At 36.6% G+C, this 25,853-nt stretch overlaps 1 protein-coding gene across 1 annotated transcript in view; it reads left to right on the forward strand.

The window, feature by feature from the left end:
- Positions 1-25,853, forward strand: part of LOC150079590 (uncharacterized) — a 112,754-nt gene that overhangs the window by 54,006 nt on the left and 32,895 nt on the right. Inside the window, exon 5 of the mRNA XM_090383098.1 lies at positions 16,969-17,075. Coding sequence (XP_090239224.1) covers positions 16,969-17,075 — 107 coding nt within the window. The remainder of the gene's footprint in view (positions 1-16,968; positions 17,076-25,853) is intronic.

Here is a 25,853-nt window from a genome sequence, read left to right on the forward strand (position 1 = left end):
TTAGAGCCTAATGATTCTGAGTATAATAAAAAAAAAACTGTACAGGGAAATAGGTGTGGGCCAGTAAATCAATCTTATAATGGGAGATTTTAATTTCCTAGATATTGACTAGAATTTGTGGGTTGGTCACTCACATGCTAGTAAGGCTTTTATGGATTTATTGGATGATTGTTTTCTACATCAGCATTTTCAGGAGGCAACTAGAGAGAGTTATACTCATGATCTGATTATCAGTAGTGATTTCTCATGCATTAAGAATATGCAGATAAAGGAACCACTAGGCGATCAGTGTGCTGAAGTGGGATTTACTCAAAGAGATAACTACAATCAAGGGTAAAGGGAAGGGTTTTTGCTTTCATAAAGGTGACTACAGAAGTCTGAGACCATATTAAATTCTATATGGTGGGACCAACTGATGATGTTACCAACAGCAAATTCAAAATGGAAAGCATTCAAAGAATTAATCTTGGAAGCTACTAGGCTTTACATAGCAACTAAGAAATATTGTTTGAGGTTTAGGCCTAAATGGATGTCAGATGAACTAATGAGACATGTGGCAGAGAAGAAAAATGCATGGGATACATAAATTAATGGGTGACATGGAAGCCAAGTCACAAAGGAGGTTAGGCAGGCAAAGGCAGATTATGAGAAATCTTTGGCAAAAAATGCAAAAAACACAGCAAAGAGTTCTTTACATGTGTAAACTCTAGAAGAAAAGGGATGAATCAGATTGGTTTAACTGTTGATGATCCTGCTCAGGTGGCTAACAAACTAAATGAGTATTTTGCATCTACATTCACACATGCGGAGTTATTCAGGGAGGGGAATGCCAGAGGTGAACTAAACTCTGGCGGTGAGCTAGATGATTTTGTAATAACTGAGAGGAAAGTGGAGAAGAAATTGTTGAAAATAAACATAAGAAAGGCACCTGGGGTGGATGGGATCTATCCACTTATATTAAAGGAAACAGCAAAGGAAGTAAGCATAGCCATAATCATGAGAGCTTCCTTGGACTCAGGGGAGGTACCCATGGACTGGAGATGTGCAGATGTGACCCTAATTCACAAAGAAGGATCAAAGGGTAACACAAGTTATTATAGACCTGTTAGTTTAACTTTTGTTCCAGGAAAATTAATGGAGGCACTGGTTAAAGAAGCACTGCAGGATCATCTAGACAAGACTTCAGTTATAGCTTGGACACAGCATGGGTTTGTTAAGGGGAACTCTTGTCTGACCAATTTGATAGGATACTATGATGTGGTCACTAAGCAACTGAATGTAGGGAATAACTTTTGATATCATATATTTGGATCTTAGAAAGGCTTTTGATACTGTTGCACATGGAAGATTGCTGCACAAATTGGAGCAATGCAGCATTGGAGGCAAATTGCTGCTATGGATAAAGGGAGGGTTAAGTGGGAGAAGACAGTGTAATCAATGGACACTGCTCTTTGTGGATTAATGTTATTAGTGGTGTCCTTTTGGTCCATTGTTTACTGTATTTATAAATGATATTGATGATAGTATATCAGGCTTAATGTCCAAGTTTGCAGAAGATACAAAGGTTGGCAGGGTTGTTAAGTACACTAATGATAGTATGCTGCTACAACAGGATCTAGAAAAGTTGGGCTGAGAGGTGACAAATAAAGTTTAACATTGACAAATGTAAAGTACTACACATGAGAAGCAGTAACCCCAGAGTAATTTATCAACTCTGGTACTACACTGACAATGGTAGAGAATGAAAAGGACCTGGGGGTAATTGTGCAGGCATATATGAAGTTCTCTGAGCAGTGCAGACAGGCTGCAAGAGTAGCTCATGGTGTCTTGTCAATGATATACAGGAATTTTTCTAGCAGGGATAAGGAGGTGATTATCCGCTTGTATAAGGCAATGGTCAGGCCACACCTTGAGTACTGTATACTGGTCTGGAGGCCTGGTTTTAAGAAGGATATAGAGCTGTTGGAACAAGTACAGAGAAGGGCAACAAGATTAGTGAATGGAACAAAGGGTTGCTCTTACAAAGAAAGGCTTAAGTTTTGCAGATTACAGTGTTTGGAGACTAGGCACCTGTGAGGTGATCTGATTGAGGTGTATAAAGTCTTGAATGGTTTGAGCATGCTCAATGCTGATGGGATCCTTCTTCTTGCTCAGAATAATCACCTGAGAGGGCATAAATTCAAATTGAGGAAAGACAGATGTAGGATAGATAAGCGCAAGTTTGCCTTTAGCCAGTGGGTAGTTGATTGGTGGTAGATTTCCATCTTTTGTTTTGGAAGTTGATAGCTTAAATAAATTTAAGGCTGAGCTGGACGTGTATTTGGAACAAACGGAGGATTGAAATCGTAGTGGTGTGTGTGTTTTTTTTTTTTTTTTTGGCTGATGCTGTATAAGCTTGCTTTCTTGCATTGTATGCTAATGTTATTAATCTTCAGTGTTACTCATTAACTACAGTGAAGTTATGGGTGTTGGTGTTTGATCTTGTTAGGTTATTTACATAAGTACTCTGTATTTATTTGACCAAAAGATTTTACGATGGCAAGAGGCAGTGAATTGGGGATTGTGTAATATTCTCCTATTACACAACTTGAACAGAGAAATGTAAATTTAATAAGTAATTTCTTCCTACCCCCCCCCCCAACAGGGTGGCTTTGAGGATAGTTACTGAGATTGTGATATACAACACATTACTTTCCAGCATTTTGGTGTAGTCTGTTCCATCAGTAGTACAATACGGAGGATGCAGAAAGGTCAGGGAATGACCACCGCATGTCCCCAGAGCAACAGTTGCTAATGTCCCCAGGCATTAGTTGCTAATGCTCCAAAAAACAACACAGCAGTAGTACAATGCAGGTACATGAAATGGATTGGTGACAATTGTTTCATGAAACATCACGCTGTTGGGTGAGAGTGCATTATGTGTAACTGAAAATTAGAAATAAAAATTACATTGTCCCTATTTCCTAAACTAAATAGGCATAACCCTTTCATTAAGATACAAGATGTGGCTATGAAATAATGCAACTGCATGTGCAGCCACTACACACCAAGCACCACCTGTGAGGGAAAAAAGTAGTAGCTGACCTTGAACTTTTCCCTAGTTGCCTGCTTGGTTACTTTCCAACATGCTCATTTGCTTTGCGATGAAACAAGTTTTCATTACCTTGTGTTTTTGCAGTTTTCCTGAAAAACAACAGACAAAAGAAATCAAACAACGAATGAACCTTAAATTTTTAACAGAACTAAAGAAAACACCAAATGAAAGTTATAATGTTACGTCAAGTTTATGGGGAAGACACTAGGTCAAGAACTCATGTGTTTGAATGGCATAAAAGATTTCTATAAGAAAGAAAGAGAATATGGAAGACTGGATGGCTTATCCAGTATCCATGAAAACTGTGGACATATGGACTGGGTAAGGTCCATTTGAAAGAAAATAAGGAAAATTTGGAAGACTAATGAAAGACTGGATGACTTATCCAGTATCCATGAAAACTGATGGACATATGGACTGGGTAAGGTCATTGATCAGAAGTGATCATTGTTTAAGTATTACAATGGTTGCATCACAACTCAGTATGGACAAAGGAACAGACAAATTTTAACTGAAAATTTAGACATGAGAAAAGTGTCTGCCAAAATGGTGCCAAAAATTTTGAATGAAGGACAAAGAATGATCAGACTTAGTTTGAAGATGTTTTTAAGAAAATTGAAGAAAATCCAGACTTTCTAAGTACTATAATTACTTGTGATGAAAGTTGGCTGTTTCAGTATGACCCAGACACTAAAAGACCTGTCATTGCAATGGAAGAGAAAAAAAAATAAATAAGCTAGAATGTAAAAAATCAAAATGAAAACCATGCTTCTCCTTTTCTTCGATATTAGAGGAATTATTATTGCCAAATACATCCCCACCAAATTGGGCTGTCAATTGATCATACTATGTTGAAGTTATAACAAGGCTGTGGGAAAAAATTCCAAGGAAGAGACCTGAATTGTGGAAGGATGGTTGGATGCTCCACCACACAATGCACCCTCTATTCGTTAGTTTCTGACCAAAAAACCAAGCCTGAACATGCCATACTTACTATATCTGGCCCACTTGTATCTCTTTCTCTTACCTAAACTGAAAAATGTATTTAAGATAACCCATTTTCAGTCTATTGAAGACATTCAGAAAAAAAAAAAAAAAAATTGTGTTAAAGGGCCTACAGAGGAAAGACTTCTTGAAATATTTCTGTGCTTGGAAGAGACATGTCCAATGCAAATTTTTTTTTTTTTTTGGAGGGAATAACTTGTGAAGTATGAAATATTTCATTATATTTATTTTATTGCAACAGTCCCATGATTTAATAATCACACCTTTGTAAGTTAGGAAAAGTAAAACTTGGGGAAACCAGAAACTCATTGGCAAAATCATTAATGGCAGTACATATGTGTTAGGATCCAATCCTTTGGTAAATTTGGGATCTGAACCCTTACTTTGATATAGTTCAAATTTTTACCTGATATGAAATGTCTAATTTTTTATTAGAATCCTAAATATTCTAAACCGCTCAGTAAACATCCCTCCTATAATTCACAGCAAGAGTTTATAAATGCTACTGTACCTTGCAGTTCTCTTCAAGACTTCATGTTATCTAAATTGGTGGACTCCCAGCTATCAGTCATGTTTAGTGAAAGCCAGTGAATGCTATAACATCAGGTACAGTTCACCTCCAATCACATAATCTCTGAGAGGTTCCTATAGTGATGTGTGTCACTTTTGATTCCTTTGCCCTCATTTTCTACTTTCTTTAACCTGAATTATCTTAACTGTTATACCCAGTTAGGAAAATGGGAAAAAGTTTAAAGTTCATTTTTATTTCTAATTTACAGTAAAAGCTTTGAATAAGTTTTTTTTTTTTTCTCTCTTTATCTCTCTCCCTCTCTCCCCCCCTTCCAGTTATTGATGGAGCTGACTGTGAGAAAACTCTAAAGCAACATGCTGCACATCATTTGATCAGATTGTCATCATACCCTCAAAAACACCTATTTACAAAGTGTGAATTTGTTAATGTCTCGAGCAACTTATAGGAGGAATGTAATAATAGTCTGGATTGTTGTACAGGCAACCCCTATATAACAGTTAGAATTGCAGCAAACCTCACATAACATGATATTTTTGAAATTTAGTGTGGGGGGGGGGAACCTATTACTTTGTAATTTTTCAACTTTTTTTTTTTTTGTGAATCCCTGCTGTTGACTTGCTAGTCGTTATGCCAAAATTATTGGAAAATCCCCATGTTAGGTTCTGTGCTACTAAACTTGTACTTATTTGAGATTATAAGGTGACTTAAAAGCGTGCAGTTTTTGACTTGAGGTTTTCGTAAGGTTATTTTTGCTTTTATTTGATTGTTTATAAAATTTTTTTTTTTTTTTTTTTTTTGGGTACATATTACTAAACTTGGTTCTTAAGAACCATATTGGAATAACTTCTTTGTTAATTAAATTCCAGCTCTAAATTATGCCTAAGGAAAATTAAAAAAGCACTGCTCAAAAGAAACTTTCTAGAATCAAAGATACAAATTTTGGATAGTCTTAAAAAGGGGAAAACATATATCATACGTTGCAAAAACTTTAAAATTAAGTTAAGCAACGATCCGGACCATAAATAAAAATGAGGATCTTTCATTTCTACAAATATTGACAGCTTTTCCCTGAGTGCCAATAATTGAGAAAAATGTGAAAGCACTGTATTTGGATTGACAATAGCAGTAAAAAACTGATCCCATTAGATGGCAATGTAATTAAACAAAAGCACTAAATTTATAACCATTTAAAAGAAAATGGAGAATCTTCTGTTAACCCAAAGTTTGTTGCCTGTAAAAGTTGGTTTGAGTGATTTAAAAATCACTTCTCATTGCATAGCATAAGAATTCAAGTGGAAAGTGCATCAGCTGATAATGAAGCTGCCAAGAAGTATGCAGAGGAATTTCAAATAAATTGAAAAGCATGGATATACATCACATCACATCACAAGTTTTCAATACTGATGAAACAGGTCTTTGGTGGACAAAAATGCCCAACAGCATTTTTTTTTCAAAAAAAAATTTTGTTGTATTATATTGGAAAGCAAATAAAAAAAAAAGCTAAAACTTAAATTTACAAAGATCTATCAAGCAAACAGCGAACAACCCAGATTACTGAGTTTTTAAAGTGAACAGAAGATATGCAAAATCTACATGCTGCCGAAGCAAAGTTCAGAAGGTGAAGATATTCTGCAACAAAGAATGTTCTCATTTGATTTTGCTTAGCAGCGATGAAGAGAAAGAAAAGTAAATGAATATATTATCTGACATGTATCACAGTTTGTAAAACATTTAAGTTATTACTATTTTTAATAAAAATTAAGTTTCAGATAGTTATGAAAAAATGGTGCATTTTTGTTAGCTTTTGGAATGTAATCCCCTTTTTGTACTGTTCTTAGTCCTGTATAACACTGTTTTGCACTACACAAGATTTTATAGGAACCTAACTACTGTGTTATACAAGGGTTAACCTCACTGACTGAACAAAGTGAGAGCAAACACTAAACATTAAAATTTATGCCCACTTAAATTTTATTTCTCTATTCAGTCAATGTAGTAAGATAGTATTAGAAATTGATATACAAACTGAGCAACTCTAGTTGCCCTAGACTAGGGGTGGCATGCATATAAATTTTTTGGGGACACTGAATTCAGAGCATTCCAAAAAAATTTCAACCTTTGAAACAACGTGACCTGTGCATGCCAGTTCTCTCTGCCAGGCATGTAGTGACATCACACCATTCAGCAAATGGCTATATTCATGCAGTAATTTCTTTGAAGGCGGAATGGGATGATGTGTGATTAAATTCACCTTTCGAGAGGCATGTGAAGGGGCTTTTGAAGGGTACTTGAGAAATAATATTTGGCATTAGTTGGTGTTATTTGGACCCTCTTTCTTTCAAAGAGGTCTATTGGCATGTAATTGTTATTGCAGGTTTTGTTTAGAAATGATACAATCCTTTTCAGAGTCTTAGTATTACATAGCTGTCAACTTATGAGTCAAAGCTTGACTAGGCATTTCTAAAGTTGTAGGAAAACGACAGATTTTTAGGCCAAAAAAAGGCTTTTTTTTTTCCATACTGCAGTCGAAACTAAATTTCACTGGCAAAATGCACATTGTATATTAAATACAGTTATAGAATTATTTTCCAGTACAGTATACTTTACACATTATTATTACACAACATTTTTTGTCTGCAGATTTGTTTGATTATGCTATTAGACATAAACTGATTTTGATTGCTTCAAGAAAGATACTGTTGCAGACATTTTCCCTCTTCAGAAATGTTAAGTTAGTTTGTTTTTTAATATCAATGAATCTTCTGTCTAGAATTGGTTATCAGCATTTCCAAAGCTTTGCCAGAAAGATTTGAATTCAGTTTTTCTAAAATAGCTGAATATTCTCTCTCAGCACTGGTATAAAAAATTATTAAAATTTGAGCATAACTGGGATAATTTGTAATATTTCAAGCTTTCTTGTGCACTTTTCAGTTCACTAACCCAGGACCCACTTGTACATCAGGTCCTCTTTCACAATAGCATGTGGTAGGTTCTCACACTGAAATTGACTGAACTGATACTGCAAAAGATCAGTTGCTTTACCTATTTCTTTATCTTTAATGACACCAAGAATATTGGAAATTTTTTTTTTTTTTCTACAAAAAACCTTCAGGTTTTGAAATGATGTACTGCCATTTAATTTATACTACCTCAGCATTTATAAGAACTTCATTTTTTTTTTTTTTTTTTAATGGGAAATTTTGTGCCACATACTTGCATGTAGCCATAATGTACTTTCTCAATTAGCAAAAAAACCCAAATCTCTTATTTTAGGCTTTCCACAACTTTGGCAGTAGAAATGTCTCTAAGTACCATCCTTTTGGTTGAATCCACTGTTTTTTCCCATTTGTGAATACATTATCTTCTTGTAGTTCCAAAGTGTTCTCCAAGATTTAGTAAATGTTTTTCACTCTTGCTAGTGTGCTGTATTGCAGACATCTTTGATGTTGACTTTTAATGATTCTATAAGACCTTCAATGAATAAAATGGTGACTGTGCAGTTTTTTAACAACTTAAATCAGGCTAAGCATTTCATCTCTTGAATAGTCTTCATTAAAAACACTTTGGTATTTATATTAGGGACTATTTTCAAATTCAGAGTTTAGGGTCTCCAAATGCTACAGATTAGAGAAGCTATGTTTTTCAATTGTGGGATTTCTCTGAAAGATTTTTTAGACTACTTAAAAACTGCAAAAATTGAAAATAAAACAATTATATTAAACAGGATTAATGTATAAACAATAACAAGTGCTACAACACAGTACTGTAGGATTGAAAGTGTTTTTTAACACAGTTGAAATCATATCAAAATTTGTAGGCTTTACTTATGTTCACTTTCAATCACAGAAAGTGTTTTTTTTTTTTTTTTTTTTTGCTCTCACTGGAGATATAGCAATTTGCCATATATTGCAAGCAAGCCACATGCTTTTGCTGCACTGGAGAGGAAAAAAAAAAAGAAAAGTTATGCTCCCCTCGTCACATAGGTAAGTATTCAATTGACCTCTGAATTTATTCAGACATCAGCCTCAACAACTTGTTGGCTAAAAGGAGACTTCCTACAACCTAATCCTTAATTTGAATTTATGCCCCCTAGTTCTGGAATTTTTTAGAAAACTGAATTCCACCTTCATTTTACTAAATTCTCCCAGAACCTTACTCAATCAGGTCACCTCTGTGGTGCCTGGTTTCAAAGCCATTTTTTTTTTGCCTTTTTTTTTTTCCCCCAGAAATCTCCATACTTGAACATAGTATTCCAATTGTGGTCTTACAATTGCCTTTTGTAGTGGGATTATGACCTCCCTATCTGTACAGTGATAATATTTGATAAATCACTAGGACAGCATGGGCTTTCCTTGTTGCCTGTTTATACTCTTCAGAAAACTTCCTATTTGCTCATATTGTAACTTCCAGATCCCTTTCCTCCTCTGTTTTTAATTCAACCCCACCAAGTGTATAATTTTTGTTCCTATTCTGCAAGTGTAAGACCTTGCATTTAGCAGCATTAAAACATAACTACCACTTCTCTGACCATCTAAGTCTTTTCAGGTCATCCTGAAGGAGCACTGCTTGGCACTGATCATTAATGACTACCAATATTTACATCTGCAAATTTTGACATCATGATTTCTATCCCTTTGTCTATCTTGTTTATGAAAATGAAACAACAGTGGTCCAAGCACTAATCCCTGAGGGGACCCCACTCCTGATGTTACATCAATCTGAAGAATACCCATTAATCACAACACCTCTGCTGTCCCTGCAGCCACCGAGCAATCTATCTTAGGATCTTACCAGTAATCTTCACCTGTTCAAGCTTATACAGTAACCTCTCATGAGGAACAGTCAAATGCTTTGCTAAAATCCAGATAAAATATTGTATGTGTAAATTATTCCCTAAATTCAGCTCAAGTACTCTGTGCTGAGGCTTTGATTATGTTCAACTTAACAACAGAATGTTTATTTGTTAAGTTGAACATAAGATATTCCAGCAACTGTCCTAGTGATTTTTAAATGTATAACAGATTCACTTATTCATGTGATGCTATACAATTTAAAGATATTAGCAACTTGGGCAGAACTATATATAATGGTATTTGTCTCTAAGTTGAATATAAATCTAAGCCTTAGTGCTGAGTACTTGGCCTTAATCTTCAGTGAGAGCAAAAAGTCTACCAATGAGATTTTGTATCTCTTGTAGCATAAGGCTTTGACTATAGCTATGAGAGTTGTATAATACTGTGCATGAAGGGCTTAGCCATATACTACTGCCTTCAATGATCATCAAGCTGCCAATTCAACCTCCTTTAGAGCAGCAGCAGTGCATAGCACACGCTTCTTGATTAGACCGGGGTTCAAGCCTGTCACCACCAAATACGGAGGATACAGAAAGGTCAGGGAATGACCACTGCATATCCCGGAGCAATATGGCCTTAGTTGCTAATGCTCCTAAAAACCAAGAAACAAACAAACAACCTCCTTTAACTGGGTTTCAAACAGTCTTTCAGAAGTCTCCTTCTGAAAGACTGTTTGACCTCCCTCTAAATTAGGAAACACTTTGCAAGTATGCAAATCCGTTACCTTCTTTATCTAATCTTTTCACGAAATTTTTCATCAATCCAAGTTCGATGTGCAGGGGTGGAAGAAGAACCTTGTTTGATTGCACTAAACGAATATATTTTGCATTACATTGTCCTGGTATGAACTCATCCCAATGTTGCACAACATAATGTTCTTCTGTCGCATGACTGTCCCACAAACACAAATCAACAGTATTTTGTGACCCCCCCCCCATGCAAACCAATAACTTTAAGATTGCTGCATATGTTCCAACCATAATTCTGGTATTTTATAGCATGTAGAACCTTAGACATGCTTTCATGAATTTCTTTAAGTCCAACTGTATGACGCACAGGAACTGATGGAAATTTGTTGCCATCATGAAGCAAAACTGCTTTTAAACTTAATTTTGAGGCATCTATAAATAAATGCCATTCATCTGACTTATGGATAATACCTAGTTCTTTCAAAAGTCCAGTAATGTCTTTTCAAAAACACGTACTGTACTGTCCTCTGTAGCAAAATATTTTGAAAAATTTCCTACTACAAGGGTTGCAGGCCACATCCTCCTTCTCTTGAGGAGCTGTTTATGTTTGGAGGATAGATTTACAACCTGAGAACATCACAATAACTTAATACTTGGGAAACCTTGGCACAGCCTACAAATATCCTCAGCAAAAATGACAAGTGTGCTCTTTAAATTGTTACATTGGAATTTGAACCTGAGAACCATAGGTAGAAATCTGATGTTTATCACAAGAAAAGAGGCCAGAATTGATCGCTAAAATTAAGAGAATTAGCTTTTATCTGTTAAAAGAAGCCAGTATGTCATACATTACTAGCTAGATTATGCAAAATTTACATTTTGGTAAAATGTAACTCCTATATTTAATAACTGTGACTTTATGTGACACTATCATGGTGATTTTTCCAAATATATGCATAAAAATTGGTTAAAAGCAGCATTTAAGTTTTTGGAGATAAAAATTGTGTTGGTTAGTATTATTGTTGCTAGCTAACTTAACTTTTATCAGTGCTACCAGTAATGTAGTAGCAATAGGGAAAACTAGTTGGAATTTTCCATTTGTGAATCTGTGAATGACAGACATATACAAATGGAAAATATTCATAAAAATCTAAATAAGATGAATACTAATTATTACAACTGTAGATTATTTACAAGAATTCTAGTATACAGTGGTAACTAACGTCTTTTCTTTTTTTCTCGACTGAACAGCAATAATTACTAACAGAATTGCATATCTCAGTGTGATAGAGAACCTTAAGAACCTGAGGGGGCATAAATTCAAATCAATGAAAGACTGTTGTAGAATAGATATGCAGAAGTTTGCCTTTAGCCAGTGGGTAGTTGATTGCTGGAACAGACTTCTATCTGTTGTGGAAGTTAGCCTTAAATAAATTTAAGGCTGAACTAGACAAACATTTGGAGTGACCAGATGGGTGAAATGAGTTTGTTTTTTTTTTTTTTGGCTGATGCTGTATAAGCTTGTTTACTTGCATCATATGCCTCAACTAATGCTAATACTCTTAACCTTCCCAACAATTTGCTTGCAGTACTAAGGGAAATTTTCATTACTGACAATGAAAGTCTTTTATTTATATATATTAAAAAAAAAAAACTTGCAGTAAAGTATGATATTTATATAATATCACCCTTGGTCTTCCATATTTTCACACCAGGCACTGTTGACTTTGGAAGGCTTAATATATGCGTTCTTTTGCATAACTAAACTAACAACAGCCAATCATATCTCTTTAGAACTGTTTCACAATGACTGCTTGCTGCTACTGATATTTCCTATGCACTTTTATACCTCTTTTTTTTTTTTTTTTTTTATCTACACATGCATGCCTTGTAGCCATGTACAGTGGCAGACAAAAAAACTGCATCACCTTAAACTAACATTTGTAGTGAAAGGTATAAGATATTGTTTGATTAGTCATTTTGTTTGTCACAAAGCAAAGGTATTGTGTTAGAACGCTTCTATTGCATTAGACAGTAATTGCAAGGTATTGCATCAGCAATGTCTATAAATACTGCATTGGAAGGGTATATACACGCTCATTAGTATCCTGTTTTGCAGTGGTGTAAGCATGGCTCCATATGTTCATTTGACACCAACAAAAAAAAAAGTAGCTGTTGCTCTGTCCCAGGAAGGGCTTTCTACATGTGCTATTGCTGATAAAATAGGCTGCCACTGTCAACAGTATCCTGGATGCTAAAAATTAAACAGTGAAAACTGGTGATGTGAAGAGAAAATCTGGATCAGGCCATAAGAGAGTGACTACGCCTTCCCAAGATTGATATTTGAAATGGCTATGCCTTCATAATTGCCATGCTAGTGCCCCCGATCTAAAACTGGACTTTGAGATGACCTCTGGTGGTGTTGAAACAAGTGCACAAACTATCCCAAGATGACTTTTGGAATGTGGTGTGCATGCCTATCGGCCTAAGAAGAAGCCTTTGTTGTTCCAACAGATGAGGAAGAAGCAACTTGCTTGGGCTAAAATGCATGTTTCATGGACAAAAGAGCAATGGGACACCATCTTTTCTGATGAATCGAAATTCAACCTGCATGGTTTGAGTGGGAAGTGATATGTCAGAAGACAAAAATCGGAGGCATACCATCCTGACTGCATAACACAGACTATAAAGTTCCCCGCTTGCCGGTCAGATGGTCTGGGGATGCATAACAAGCAAAGGAGTAGGGCGAATTAAGTTTATTGACGGAACGGTGAATGCAGAAACCTACACTATCTTGGAGGGGTACCTGAAACCTGTTATTAGAGATCACCACACAGATGTCCAAAATGGCATTTTTCAACAGGACTCAGCACCTTGCCACACATCAAAATTGGTAAGTTTTATGCTATTTAGATTTAACAAGAAGTTTGTCTTGTCTCATAAGGCTTAAAACATACAATGTTTTCCCTTGTTTTTCTCCCTCAAGGTACAGTCATACCTCAGAAATGCTGGCATTAGTGTTGGACCAGCCCAGTAACAGTGCACATTTGAACCCTATTAAAAATTGCTGGTACATAATGTCATCTAAAATTGCTCAGAAGAAGCCAACAAGTAAGATTCAGCTGCAGGAAAACATAAGGGTGTGCCACAAAATTGGTCAACCGTATATCCAGAAGTTGATCATCTCTACATGAGATCATTGTAAGGCTGTAATTGCAGCTCGAGGAGGAGCAACAAAATATTGAGAACTTATTTTGCTGATTTACAGTACATTTGGACCTTGAGGTTGTCACAGACATTCTCTCAGATATGCCAGGTACCAAGTACAAGCTGTACTTGCTACCTGAAAGTCTAAATCACTGATGGAACTGATATTTGGGTGATATTCAAGTCAAGTGGACCCAATTTCGGCTAAGCCCAGATGGTCTGTAACAGCCAAATCCTCTGCTTGCACCTTCACGATGGTTGGACTGTTAGTAACCCTGGGTATAACCTCCATGCACACTGTGTGTGACCACCCAGGTCTGAACCAACGTAAGCAGTCGTCGAGGTGTGGCACCCACACTACATGGAGGATTGCCAACCCTCTGTGTTACCAGCCAATACTAGGAGGTATATGACTCAACTGGTGTAATACCACCACTTTGCTTATTGGAGACTTGAAGTGGTTTTTTTTTTTTTTTTGATTTGGTAGTTGTTGGCGCATCGGCTTCTGTGGCCATATTGCACCTCCCAAGGTTTTTGCAGTACTTTGATCCAAGCCCGAGGCGGGAATCGAACCCGCGACCTTTGGGTTGCCGGGCAGGTACTTAGCCCGGTTGGCCTTGAAGTGGTGGAACACATTTAGTCTCCAGAGCTAAATTCCGGTCAACCCTATCCCCCATCTTCCATCATGCAGTATGACTGACTTTTTTGAGTTTATGATGAACATCATGGTGAGATCCAATCTTCCTTACATTTCGAGGGTACAGCTCTAAAACGGTATCGCAGGCCGGTCGCTAGTTAGTACACCTGACCGAACCTATTGGTAACTCTTTAGGAACTTCTACTCCTACTCTTTCTAAAGTAACGGAGAAATAAATTAACTGCCAACTCTTAAACTACCTAGAAACCTACCATCTGATCAACGATCGCCAGTATGGATTCTGTCAGTGTTGATCCACTGGTGATATTCTGGCTTGTGTTACCCATTTATGGAAAAATTCAGTGAAACACAAGCAGTTGCTCTTTACATATCAAAGGCTTTCGATTGTGTTTGCCATAAATGTCTCCTGCACAAGCTTCCATCTTATAGTTTGCCAACTGTTTTTTTTGTAATTGGTTATTCAGTTTTCTCTCTGATTGCTCACTGAGGGTGATGGTGGATGGCTGTCATCTAACTTGTCCACTAATGCTAGTGTACCCCAAGGTTCAGTTCTTTCCGGCGCCTCCGTAGCCAGGTGGGAAGGAGCAGCAGTGCATAGCACACGCTTCTTGATTAGACCGGGGTTCGAGCCCATCGCCACCAAATATGAAGGATGCGGAAAGGTCAGGGAATGACCACCGCATATCCCGGAGCAATATGGCCTTAGTTGCTAATGCTCCTAGACAACAAAAACAAAAAAAACATCAGTTCTTTCCCCCACTTTTTTCCTCTTGTATATTAATGACCTTCTGTTGACTGGAAATCCTATCCACAGTTTTGCCAATGATAGCACATTGCATTCCATTTTCCATTTTGAGAAACCTTGCCCTGCTCAGTCAGCTTCAATTTCTTGAATATCCGCTATAAATTCCTTAAATTCCGATCTCCAGTGGGGCAAAGACAACTTAGTTGATTTCAATCCTTCTAAAACTCAGTCCTGTCTTATATCTTGCAAAACAGATTCTTCTGCTCCTATGCTTATCTTTGGTGACACTCCAATTTCTAGGCAAAATGATATCTCTTTTGAGGTTTACCCTGACTTCTAATCTCTCTTGGCACAAGCACATTACAAATATTGCTTCCTCTGCATCTAAAAAACTTGGTTTTCTCTTTCGCTCTCGGCGTTACTTTTCTTCTAAACAGCTGTTCACTCTGTACAAATCGCAAATCCGCCCTACCATGGAATATTGTTCCCACATCTGAGGCAGTACCTCCAAAACCTCTCTTGGGCTTCTAGATTCCATTCAGAAGAGGGCAGTTAGGTTAATTAATGACTACTCTCTAACACAGTCGCTCCACTTGCTGTCTCATAGAAGTATGGTTTCTGCTGTATGCCTTTTCTACAGATACTTCCATGGGCCCTGTTTTTCTGAATTGGCTTCCATAATTCCTGCTCTCTCTCTTTCAAAACAGTTCAAACACTTGCCACCACCATCCATTTACTGTCAACTCCAAACTCACAGAACCAACTTTTCATCTTCTTCGTTTGTTCATTCAACTGCTGTTTTCTGGAACAACCTTCCTTTGTACGTATTTCCTGAAAATTAGTCTACAGAAGTTCAAGTCTAATGTCAACAAATATCTTCTTTCATCTTCTCAACCTCCAACTCAAGCATGGTACTAAGTACTATAGATTCTAATACCTCTTGTTTGGGGTTTCATAAAAAAAAAAAAAAAATTCGAAGGGTTCTAACATCTGAGTGTAATATAAACTGTGATGAGGATTCTTATCACACTTATAGAAAATCATCTTTCTAGAGAAGGTGCACCAACAATTGTTGGTGCACCTTCTCTAGACCATTGAGTGCACATAATGAAGTGCATGTGGTGTCAGTAGGCTTTTCTTCTGGTTTATTTTAAACCCTGTGGCTTCTCTTTTTGCCCATCTAATACTTTGTATTAGCTTACATAATACTTATTATGTCACATTTTTTGCATGTGATTCTTTCTGCTATTTATGGGACATGATTATTTTCAGTAGAATTGGAACAAACTTTTAGTACTACATGTTCCATGCAGCTCTGAAAGTTTGTTTTTAACTCTGATTTTTGTTTAACTGTGTGTGTGTGTATATATATATATATATCATTTTGTCATTGAGTCTCTTATTACTGTATTTTTAGTTGTACTTGAAAATATAATTTCATTTCATTGAATTGGATACTCTCTGGTTTTCTTGAATTCTATTTCAAGAATATTCTATTTTTTAACACCAGATTTGAGGCTTCTTTACAAACAATTGAATTATGATCACACACAGACATAATTCTTTCAAATTCTCACTAATTCTTTCTACCACAAATGCATATAACTAAAGTAAAATGCTAATATTCATATCAGATCTCAAAGCAAACCACTACAATAATTTCACATTCTTCTTGAATATGAAGAAACAGTTCTTGCAGTTTATTTCATTGACTGTGTACAGGTAATTTTCATCCTCAGTCCAAGATTAGTGTAGAATGGCAACAAGTAACTTAACTCAAAATGGAATAGCTGATAACCTTCAGATAAGAGCTTCATTTTTGCATGACATGAAATGGCCTCTCGTTGTGCATTGCTAATAGATATGTTCATAGAATTTTATTTTTAGTTTGTTGCATTTAAAACAGAAATTTGACTTGTGTGCATAAAAGCAAATTGCATTTTGAATAGTTTATGAAATATTATTGGAAGAAACTGTTTCACTGTCCACTGAAATCTATTAACCCTAACAGATAGGGTTATTGCCTTCAGTACCCAAGTATTTGGTTGTGTGCAATTATATACATAGCTGTGGATAACTCATAAGTAGTTGCTAAAGAGTGCATTATGAATTTTTATCAGAACATTTAGCAATAATATAAAAATGAGATTCATAGATAAAAGTCAAGTTTTTTTCTTTTCTTTAGACCATGACCCTTAGTTCTAAGTGTGCATGTCTTGATCAGTGTAAGGCCAATCCTCCTGGTGGCAAGGATAAGGAAAAGCTTTCTACTGGTAGTGTTATATTAATTGTGTAAGTTTTAATTTTATAGATGAAATGGTTTATCACAGTTGAGTGAATTTTATTACTTTTAGAACTTAAGATTAAAGTTATACAACTTCCAGAATGAATATTACATATAATTATTTTTGAAACAGTATGCCATGCTTTCAGTGAGGATTATTACAAATGTTAACAACATTGGAAATTTTTATTATGATGAAAATAAATACACAAATTTCTGTCTGTCTGAAAAATAGTAGTAATGGCAAATGATGCAAGAAAACATGCTTATATAGCATCAGCAAAAAAAAAAATAATTGCATTTTTTGCCAGAGACTTCTCATAATCTGCCTTAGCTTGCTTAACCTGTTTTGTGACTTGATTACAGACATAATTTATATGCATCCTGTGTACTTCTCTTTTCTGCCACATGTCTCTATAGTTCAACTGACATCCATTTAGGGGTAAGCCTTGAACATAACCCCAGGCGCTCCCATCTGGTGAGTATGGGCTTTTCACACCCAGGTCTCCCCTCCCTCCCTCTGGGCAACTCAAATTTTTTTTTGGCTGGTGCAGCATAAGCCTCAGGCTTCCTTGCACTATATGGCTAGTAATAATATTTCTTCATTGGTATAAAAAGCCTAGTAGATTTATTTATTTTTTCTTTTTTTGAGTACTTCCAATTTAGAATTTTCTGTGTAACATTATCAATTGGTCCTGCTGCACAGAATTAAAAACTGCCTGAGACCACTTTAGCCTGCAAGCTTTATACACTGCAATTGCTGCCTTTCACTTTACTCTTGACTGTAGTTGTGCATTTAATTAAATTCCACATTAGTACACTATGATCACTGCCACCCAGTGGGTCTTTTTACATGCAGCATTGTAATGCATGAAGAATCACTGCTAAGCAGATCTAGACTTGCTTCTTCATGTTGCCACTCTAACATGCTGCTGCTGTAGAAAACGGTTGTCTAAGAAATCCACAATCTTGAGTTTGTGAATGACCAACCAACAAATTTCATTCAACGTCTGGAAATTTAAAATCGCTCATTATGAGACATTCTGATTTGCTTGCCCACTATTTCTCTGTATAGCTGTTTGGTGTACCCATCAGTCATTAGACCTATAACACTCCTACTCTCAATTTTGTTTTCCCAATGCTTATCACACCAGGGCACTTCCATAGCCAGGTGGGCAGGAGCAGCAATGCATAGCACATGCTTCTTGATTAGACCGGGATTAGAGCCCATGCCCACCAAATACAGAGAATGCAGAAAGGTCAGGGAATGGCCACCGCATATCCCTGGAGCAATATGGCCTTAGTTTGCTAATGCTCCTAAAAAAAAAAAAAAAAAAATCAAACCAAGCTTATCACACCAGACTTATTCAATGTTTCACTCATTACCCATGTAGTAGTAGTATGTGATACAAGAAAGCAACTGGATGCACTGCCTTATATTTAATATGCTTCTTAACTAAGAACATAACCCCTCCACCTGTCTGTCCTTCCTGTATACATTGTACTTCCCATATTCAAATTCAGAATCACTTATATCTGAGTGACACCGTGTTTCTGCTTTTCCTGCAATGTCTGCATTTGATGACTTTATAAGTGCTTAATATTCATCAAATTTGTTTAGAATGCTCCTAGCATTACTGTACATGCAAGTCTGTGCCCATATTCTTGCTCTTACCCTAAATTAGTGCATGTATTTATTTGTGTGGCAGGATTCATGGAATAGACAGACTACAAACAAATTATATTGGATAAAGCCTGTAACTGAACCATGGCAGTCTAGTCTGCACAGGAATTATAAGGAGGAAGTTCTTGCCCAGACCCATGTAGGACACATTTGTATTTGCTGAGGGCTGAGAACCCTCCTATGTGAGTCCTGTGACACAGTTGTATCAATTAGACACATTTTAATTGACTTTCCAGATTTTAGCAATACACATTTTACACTTTTAATCATCTGACTGAGCCTTATACACTCAGTTAGATTTTATCTCACGATAAGGTGTCTGCTGTTGTTAAATTTTTGCTCTGTATTAATTTGTATAAATGTATATAAAATCCCGTGTGTGTGTGTAGCCTATTGGTGTGGGGTAAAGTATAGTCTAAAGAACTATCTCTGTTGAATCCATAGTAAAATTGCAAGAAAGTACCTGTAAAGAAATTAGCAATGTGTGATATTACTTATTGTTGCAATTACGATGATTTTGGCATTTATCTTCATGAGCCAACCTCCTAAACCAAAGGAAATGCAACAGTTAAGGCCTCTGTTTCAAACATGAGATATGCTCAGTGCATTGTAAATTACTGAGATAAAGAAGTTAATAAAAGTGAGAATGAGTATGATAGCTGACATATATCTCATGGCTGACCCTATAGAGGTGGAAGAATTATTAATAATAACTGTCGCACGCGCACACACACAGACTTGTATATGTAGAGGTGAAGAGACCTGTGTTGGAAACTGGAAGTAATAGAACATTGAATTATAATTGGGTGAGAACGAATTAAATGCATGTACCATGCCTCCCACGAAAGCTTAGAGAATTGACTGTAAAGTAGTGTGAATTAGACACTGAATTTATTATAAGGCGAAAACAGTAAATATTGTAGAAAATAGCATTTTGATTACTTTCAAAAACCTAATTGCACTCAAGAAGGAAAGTAAATGGTATTATAAGGAAGAGTGACAAAGGTGGTGCTCAGGCAGTTGAGGATTGCAATTCCCGTTCCTCTAGTAGGACCCCGAATGAAGTCCTGGGAGTGGGTCATAAGTGTTTAAGTCAATTGTGTTAAAAATGATAGAAAAACCCATTTATGCCATTTAGGGTTAAAACCTTTGTGTAAAGAGTTAAAATAATATCAGATTGTGAGGTACATATATACACAGCCTAATAGGTTAGGATGACTGATTTATATTATACATTTTATATTTATAGGGTGGCTGATTATTTTTTTGTAAAATAAAATGTGGAGACTTTTTTTATTGAAAAACAAGTGGAGGTAGGCTGCTGGGAACTTGTTATCCAGCAGTTTGTTATAGAGGTATCCTATTTTAAAGGTGACTACGTTGTTGCTGTTACATATAGTTGCTATTCTTATACATTGAGAGAGGATGAGGGCATGAATTTTATTTGCAATGTTGAAATGCCAATGTGTGATTGAAGTAGAATGCATTGTTTATTGTAGATGGTTATGGAGGTTAATATCCAAGTCTAGATAATGTGCAAAAAGGTCATTAGCATTAGTAGAGACGTATGATGCAAGCTTATGCAGCATCAGCCAAAAAAAAAACTTCCACTTCACCCCTCTCTGTTTGTTCAAAATACCTGTCCAGTTGAGCCTTAAATTTATTTAGGCTCTCAACTTCCACAACAAGGGATGGAAGTCTGTTCCACCAACCAACTACCCGCTGGCTAAAGGCAAATTTCTGCACATCTATCCTACATCTGTCTTTCCTCAATCTGAATTTATTCCCTCTCAGGTGATTATTCTGAGTAAGAGGAAGAATTCCATCGGCATTGAGCATGCTCAAACCATTCAAGGCTGTATACACCTCTATCAGATCACCTCGCCGGTGCCTAGTCTCCAGACACTGTAATTTGCAAAACGTAAGCCTTTCATCGTAAGAGCACCCCTTTGTTCCATTCACTAATCTTGTTGCCCTTCTCTGTACTCGTTCCAGCAGCTCTACATCCTTCTTGAAATGAGGCCTCCGCACCTGTATACAGTACTCAAGGTATGGCCTGACCATCTCCTTATACAAGGGAATAATCGCCTCCTTATCTCTGCTAGAAAAATTCCTGTATATCATTGACAAGACACCATGAGCTACTCTTGCAGCTCGTCTGCACTGCTCAGAGAACTTCATATCTGCCTGCACAATTACCACCAGGTCCTTTTCATTCTCTACCACTGTCAGTGTAGTACCACAGAATTGATACGTTGCTCTGGGGTTGCTGTTTCCCATATGTAGTATTTTACATTTGTCAATGTTAAACTTCATTTGCCACCTTCAGCCCATCTGCTCAACCTTTCCAGATCCTGTTGCAGTAGCATAGCGTCAGTAGTGTCCTTAACAACCCTGCCAACCTTTGTATCGTCTGGAAACTTGGACATTAAGCTTGATATACCATCATCAATATTATTTATAAATATAGAAAACAGTAATGGACCCAACACTGAACCCTGAGGGATTCCACTAATAACATTAGTCCACGAACAGCAGTGTCCATTGATTACCACTCTGTCCTCTCCCCCTCAACCACCCCTTTATCCATAGCAGCAATTTGCCTCCAATGCCACACTGTTCCAATTTGTGTAGCAATCTTCCATGTGCAACAGTATCAAAAGCCTTTCTAAGATCCAAGTATATAATATCAAAGTTATTCCCTGCATCCACTTCTTTTGTGACTGCATCATATTATCCAATCAAATTGGTCAGGCAAGACTTTCCTTTAACAAAACCATGCTGTGTCCGAGCTATAACTGAAGTCTTGTCTAGATGATCCCACAGTGCTGCTTTAACCGGTGCCTCCATTAATTTTCCTGGAACAGAAGTTAAACTCGCAGTTCTGTAATTACTTGTGTCAGCCTTTGACCCTCCTTTGTGAATTGGGGTCACATTTGCACATCTCCAGTCTATGGGTACCTCCCCTGAGTCCAAGGAAGCTCTTATAATTATGGCTAAAGGTTTGCTTACTTCCTTTGCTGCCTTCTTTAATATAAGTGGATAGATCCCATCCACCCCAGGTGCCTTTCTTGTGTTTATCTTCAACAATTTCTCCTCCACTTTACTCTCAGTTATTACAAGATTCTCTAGCTTTACTGCCAGAGTTGAATACACCTCTGGCATTTCCCTCGCTGAATAACTCATGTGTGAATGTCGATGCAAAATATTCATTTAGTTTGTTAGCTACCTGAGCAGGATCATCAACACTTGAACCATCGATATCAAGTGGACCAATCTGATTCATCCCCTTCCTTCTAGAGTTTACATAAATAAAGACCTCTTTGCTGTTTTTGTTTGCATCCTTTGCCAAAGATTTCTCATAAACTGCCTTTGCCTGCCTAACCTTTTTTGTAACTTAGTTACAGATCAACTTATATCTGTCATAGTCTTCTGTGTCACATGTTAATTTATATGTATCCCATGCATTTTTATTCTCTGTCATATGTCTCATTAATTCATGTGACATCCATTTAAGCCTAAACCTTGAACAATATTTCTTAGTTGGTATGTAAAGCCTAGTAACTTCCAAGATAAGTTCTTTGAATGCTTTCCATTTTGAATTTGCTGTTGGTAACATCATCAGTTGGTCCCACTGTATAAAATCTAAATACTGTCTCAGACCATCGTAGTTGCCTTTACGAAAGCAATAACCCTTCCCTTTACCCCTGATTGTAGTTACCTCTTTGAGTAAATCCCACTTCAGCACACTGTGATCACTGCCACCTAGTGGTTCCTTTATCTGCAGATTCTTAATGCATGAAGAATCACTACTGATAATCAAATCAAGAGTATTACTCTCTCTAGATGCCTCCTGAAAATGCTGATGTAAAAAACAATCATCCAATAAATCCACAAAAGCCTTGCTAGTGTGTGAGTGACCAACCAACCCACAAATTCCAGTCAATACCTGGGAAATTAAAATCTCCCATTATAAGACTGATTTACTGGCCCACTATTTCCCTGTACAGTGTCTTATTATACTCATCTGAGTCATTAGGCCTATAGCACACTCCTACTCTCAATTTTGATCTCCCAATGCTTATGTCACACTAAACTGACTCGATGCTGCACTGTCCAGCAATGTCGACTGGCTTCACTTCCTTGGATTTTGTTTCTTAACTAATAGCATAACCCCTCCTCCCTTCCTATCCTGTCTGTAATATCCCAACAATATCAGCCTTTGATGTATTTGAGCAATACCTCAAATTTATTTACCAAACTCCTAGCATTGGTGTACACGCAAGTATACATGCACCTGTTCCTATTCTTAGCCACCCTAACACAGTACATGTTTACTTGTACAGCAATTACTCCCAGCAGTCTGAAATATCCTGCATCTTGTTTTCCAGGGTTCTGCTCATTCCAAAGAAGCAGTGCAAGAATCACTTTCACCTCTGCCAGTGGCTACTGTTAATCTATTAGTACTTGTATCCCCCCCCAAGCTAGCAGCTTTCCGACCCACCTAACACTGCCTCGATAGTATCAGCAAATATTCTTGCACCCTTTTTATTTAAGTGTACCCATCCTTGTAGAAGCAGTCTCTCCTGTTAACAAGTACAGATAAAAAAAATTCTATCCCTAATTATTGCTATTAATTTTTTACAGAGTGTGCTCTGGAGGATAGATGTGGGCCAAGTCTTGCAGGAAATTATTGCAGTTGATAACCAGCAGGTTGTCAGTATATCTATACATGCATAGATCTGCGGGCAAGGAACTTTCTGAAAAGTACAGGTAACGGTTGGCTAGTATACAGCTAGCTGGGCTGCCCATACGTGTACCTTTTTTAGTTTGTAGATAAACAGTGGTGCCATCAAAGATGTAATTGTTTAATATGTGTAATTTGGTTAAATTATTCCAGTAGGCTGGTTTGCAGTTTATAATGTTTATTCTTACAGTAAAGCTCTTTCATTACTAGTTTTAAATTAGATAGATCTATGCTAGTGAAAATGAAAAGGCTGTTGAAGTCAAAACTAGATGTGAGTAATATGCTGATTTTTTTTAGGGCCTTTATTATTGGTGATTATTTGCAATGATTCTGCTGTTGGGAAGAATGTTTAAGATAGGCTTAAGGAGTAGTTCTAGTGTTTTTCCAGGTTTATGAGAATAACTGTTTTTGCAGGATGTGATAAATCTGAAGCTTATAGGATATTTATGAAATTTTGGGATAAAATAAATGTAAGGAAGGGGTTTTTTTTTTTTTAAATTGTTTTTTAATTTTTTTCTGAAAGCAATAAGTTTTTGTGATAATACTACTTTTGTTGATGACAGGTTTGTATGTGGTACTGGAGTTAAGTTCTCTGCTATTATAGTTTGATAGTAGAACCTTTTACAGATAAAGCAAAGTTATTTGAAGCTTTATCTACTGTAATAATGATGAAGTGTTTATGTAACTTTGGTAAGTGGGATTTAATGTTGGTGAAGGTGTAAGTACTATTAGCTGTTGGGAGAAGGTATAGTCTCATAATTGTTCAAAACAGAGGCCTTTGTTTAACTGTTGCATTTCCCTTGGTTTTGGCAGCTGACTCCTGAAGAAAACACCAAAATCATTGTAATTGCAATGATAAGCAATATCACATTGCTAATTTCATATTTCCTTTACAGGTACTTTCTTCTAATTTTACTATGGATTCAACAGATAGTTCTTTAGACTATACTTTACACCATACCAATAGGCTCTATATTTTTGTCTATATTCGTTATAGTTGCTAGGTTCTTCTACTATTAATGTACTAATCTAGAACTATAATCCTTTTATACATTTCATGCTCTTTACCTTTCTCTTATAAACAATATTATTTCACACAAACCTTATCAAGGATATGCTACAGCTGCCCTGAATTGCTTGTTAGCCCTGTTAGATTTTCTAATATTCACTTTCCTGTCTTTTTTAACCTTCTCCTTGAATCTATAGCATAAAATTCCCTTTTGTACACCTTTCTCTCTTATTCTTTTATGCTGGTGATTTTATCCTATTGTGACCTACATTATGATTGGCTTGCTTACTAGCACTTTTAGCCTTCATCTCTTTTCACTGCCTTCTACCTCAGCAGTGTCTTTCCTGTCTCTTCTCTATCATTTTTACAGATATCATAGTCCAGTGTTATAATTATATACTTTTATTCTTATTATTATTTGTTTTGTTTACTTATTTACTTAATTATGGCTTATAAACATCCTAATAACACTACTTGGGTGGAGTAGGTTAAACTTGACCCCGGGGGCTCATGCCCTTTGATACATATTCCTGACGCTGCACATAGGATACATGTGCAGCATCAGGAACACACAGAGCAAATCAGTATCTAATGCTTCCAGCCTAATGTTGAGGAATCTACCACTAACTACCATTATTCCCTCTGCTGCCCAAAATTTAACGCACGTACTAGCAAACTTTGACGTACATGTCCATATACACACCCATGTTGCAATATGGATAATTCCAGGGATCATATTTTCTGAAAATGCATCAGTGTTATCTATCTCATCACTTGCAACACCTGCAACTGTAAATATGTTGGCCAAACTGGTAACAAAACTACACCTCAGGCTGAACCACCATAGATTGGACATAAATAACTACATTATCAACAATAAACATAACACACTGAACAGGAGATTGAATGTAAACATTTTCAGGTACATCCCTTTACTAATATACATATCAATCCTAGACCACATACCAGACCCTTTCACTAGAACCAGAAAAGAATTCTACATGCTTAAGCCAAAAACCCTTTCCCCATATATCTTAATAATAAATTTAACCACAGTATCATCTCTAACTAAGAGTAAGAACAAGTGTATGTACACTAATGCTAGAAGTTAGTGAATAAACTTGATGAATTTGAAGGGCTGATCAAGATATCAAAGGCAGATATTGTTGGGATATCAGAGACATGGTGTCACAGATATAAGCAGTGCAGAATTGGAATTTGGGAGTACAATGTGTACAGACAGGGTAGGAAGGGAGGAGGGGTTATGCTGTTAGTTAAACACTTAAAATCTAAAGAAGTGCATCTGGTTGACATGGGTGAATAGTGCAATGTTGAGTATTTGGTGT

Source organism: Mastigoproctus giganteus, chromosome 10 (genome assembly GCF_048544385.1).
Source record: "Mastigoproctus giganteus isolate SK-2022 chromosome 10, ASM4854438v1, whole genome shotgun sequence".
Lineage (NCBI taxonomy): Eukaryota > Metazoa > Arthropoda > Arachnida > Uropygi > Thelyphonidae > Mastigoproctus > Mastigoproctus giganteus.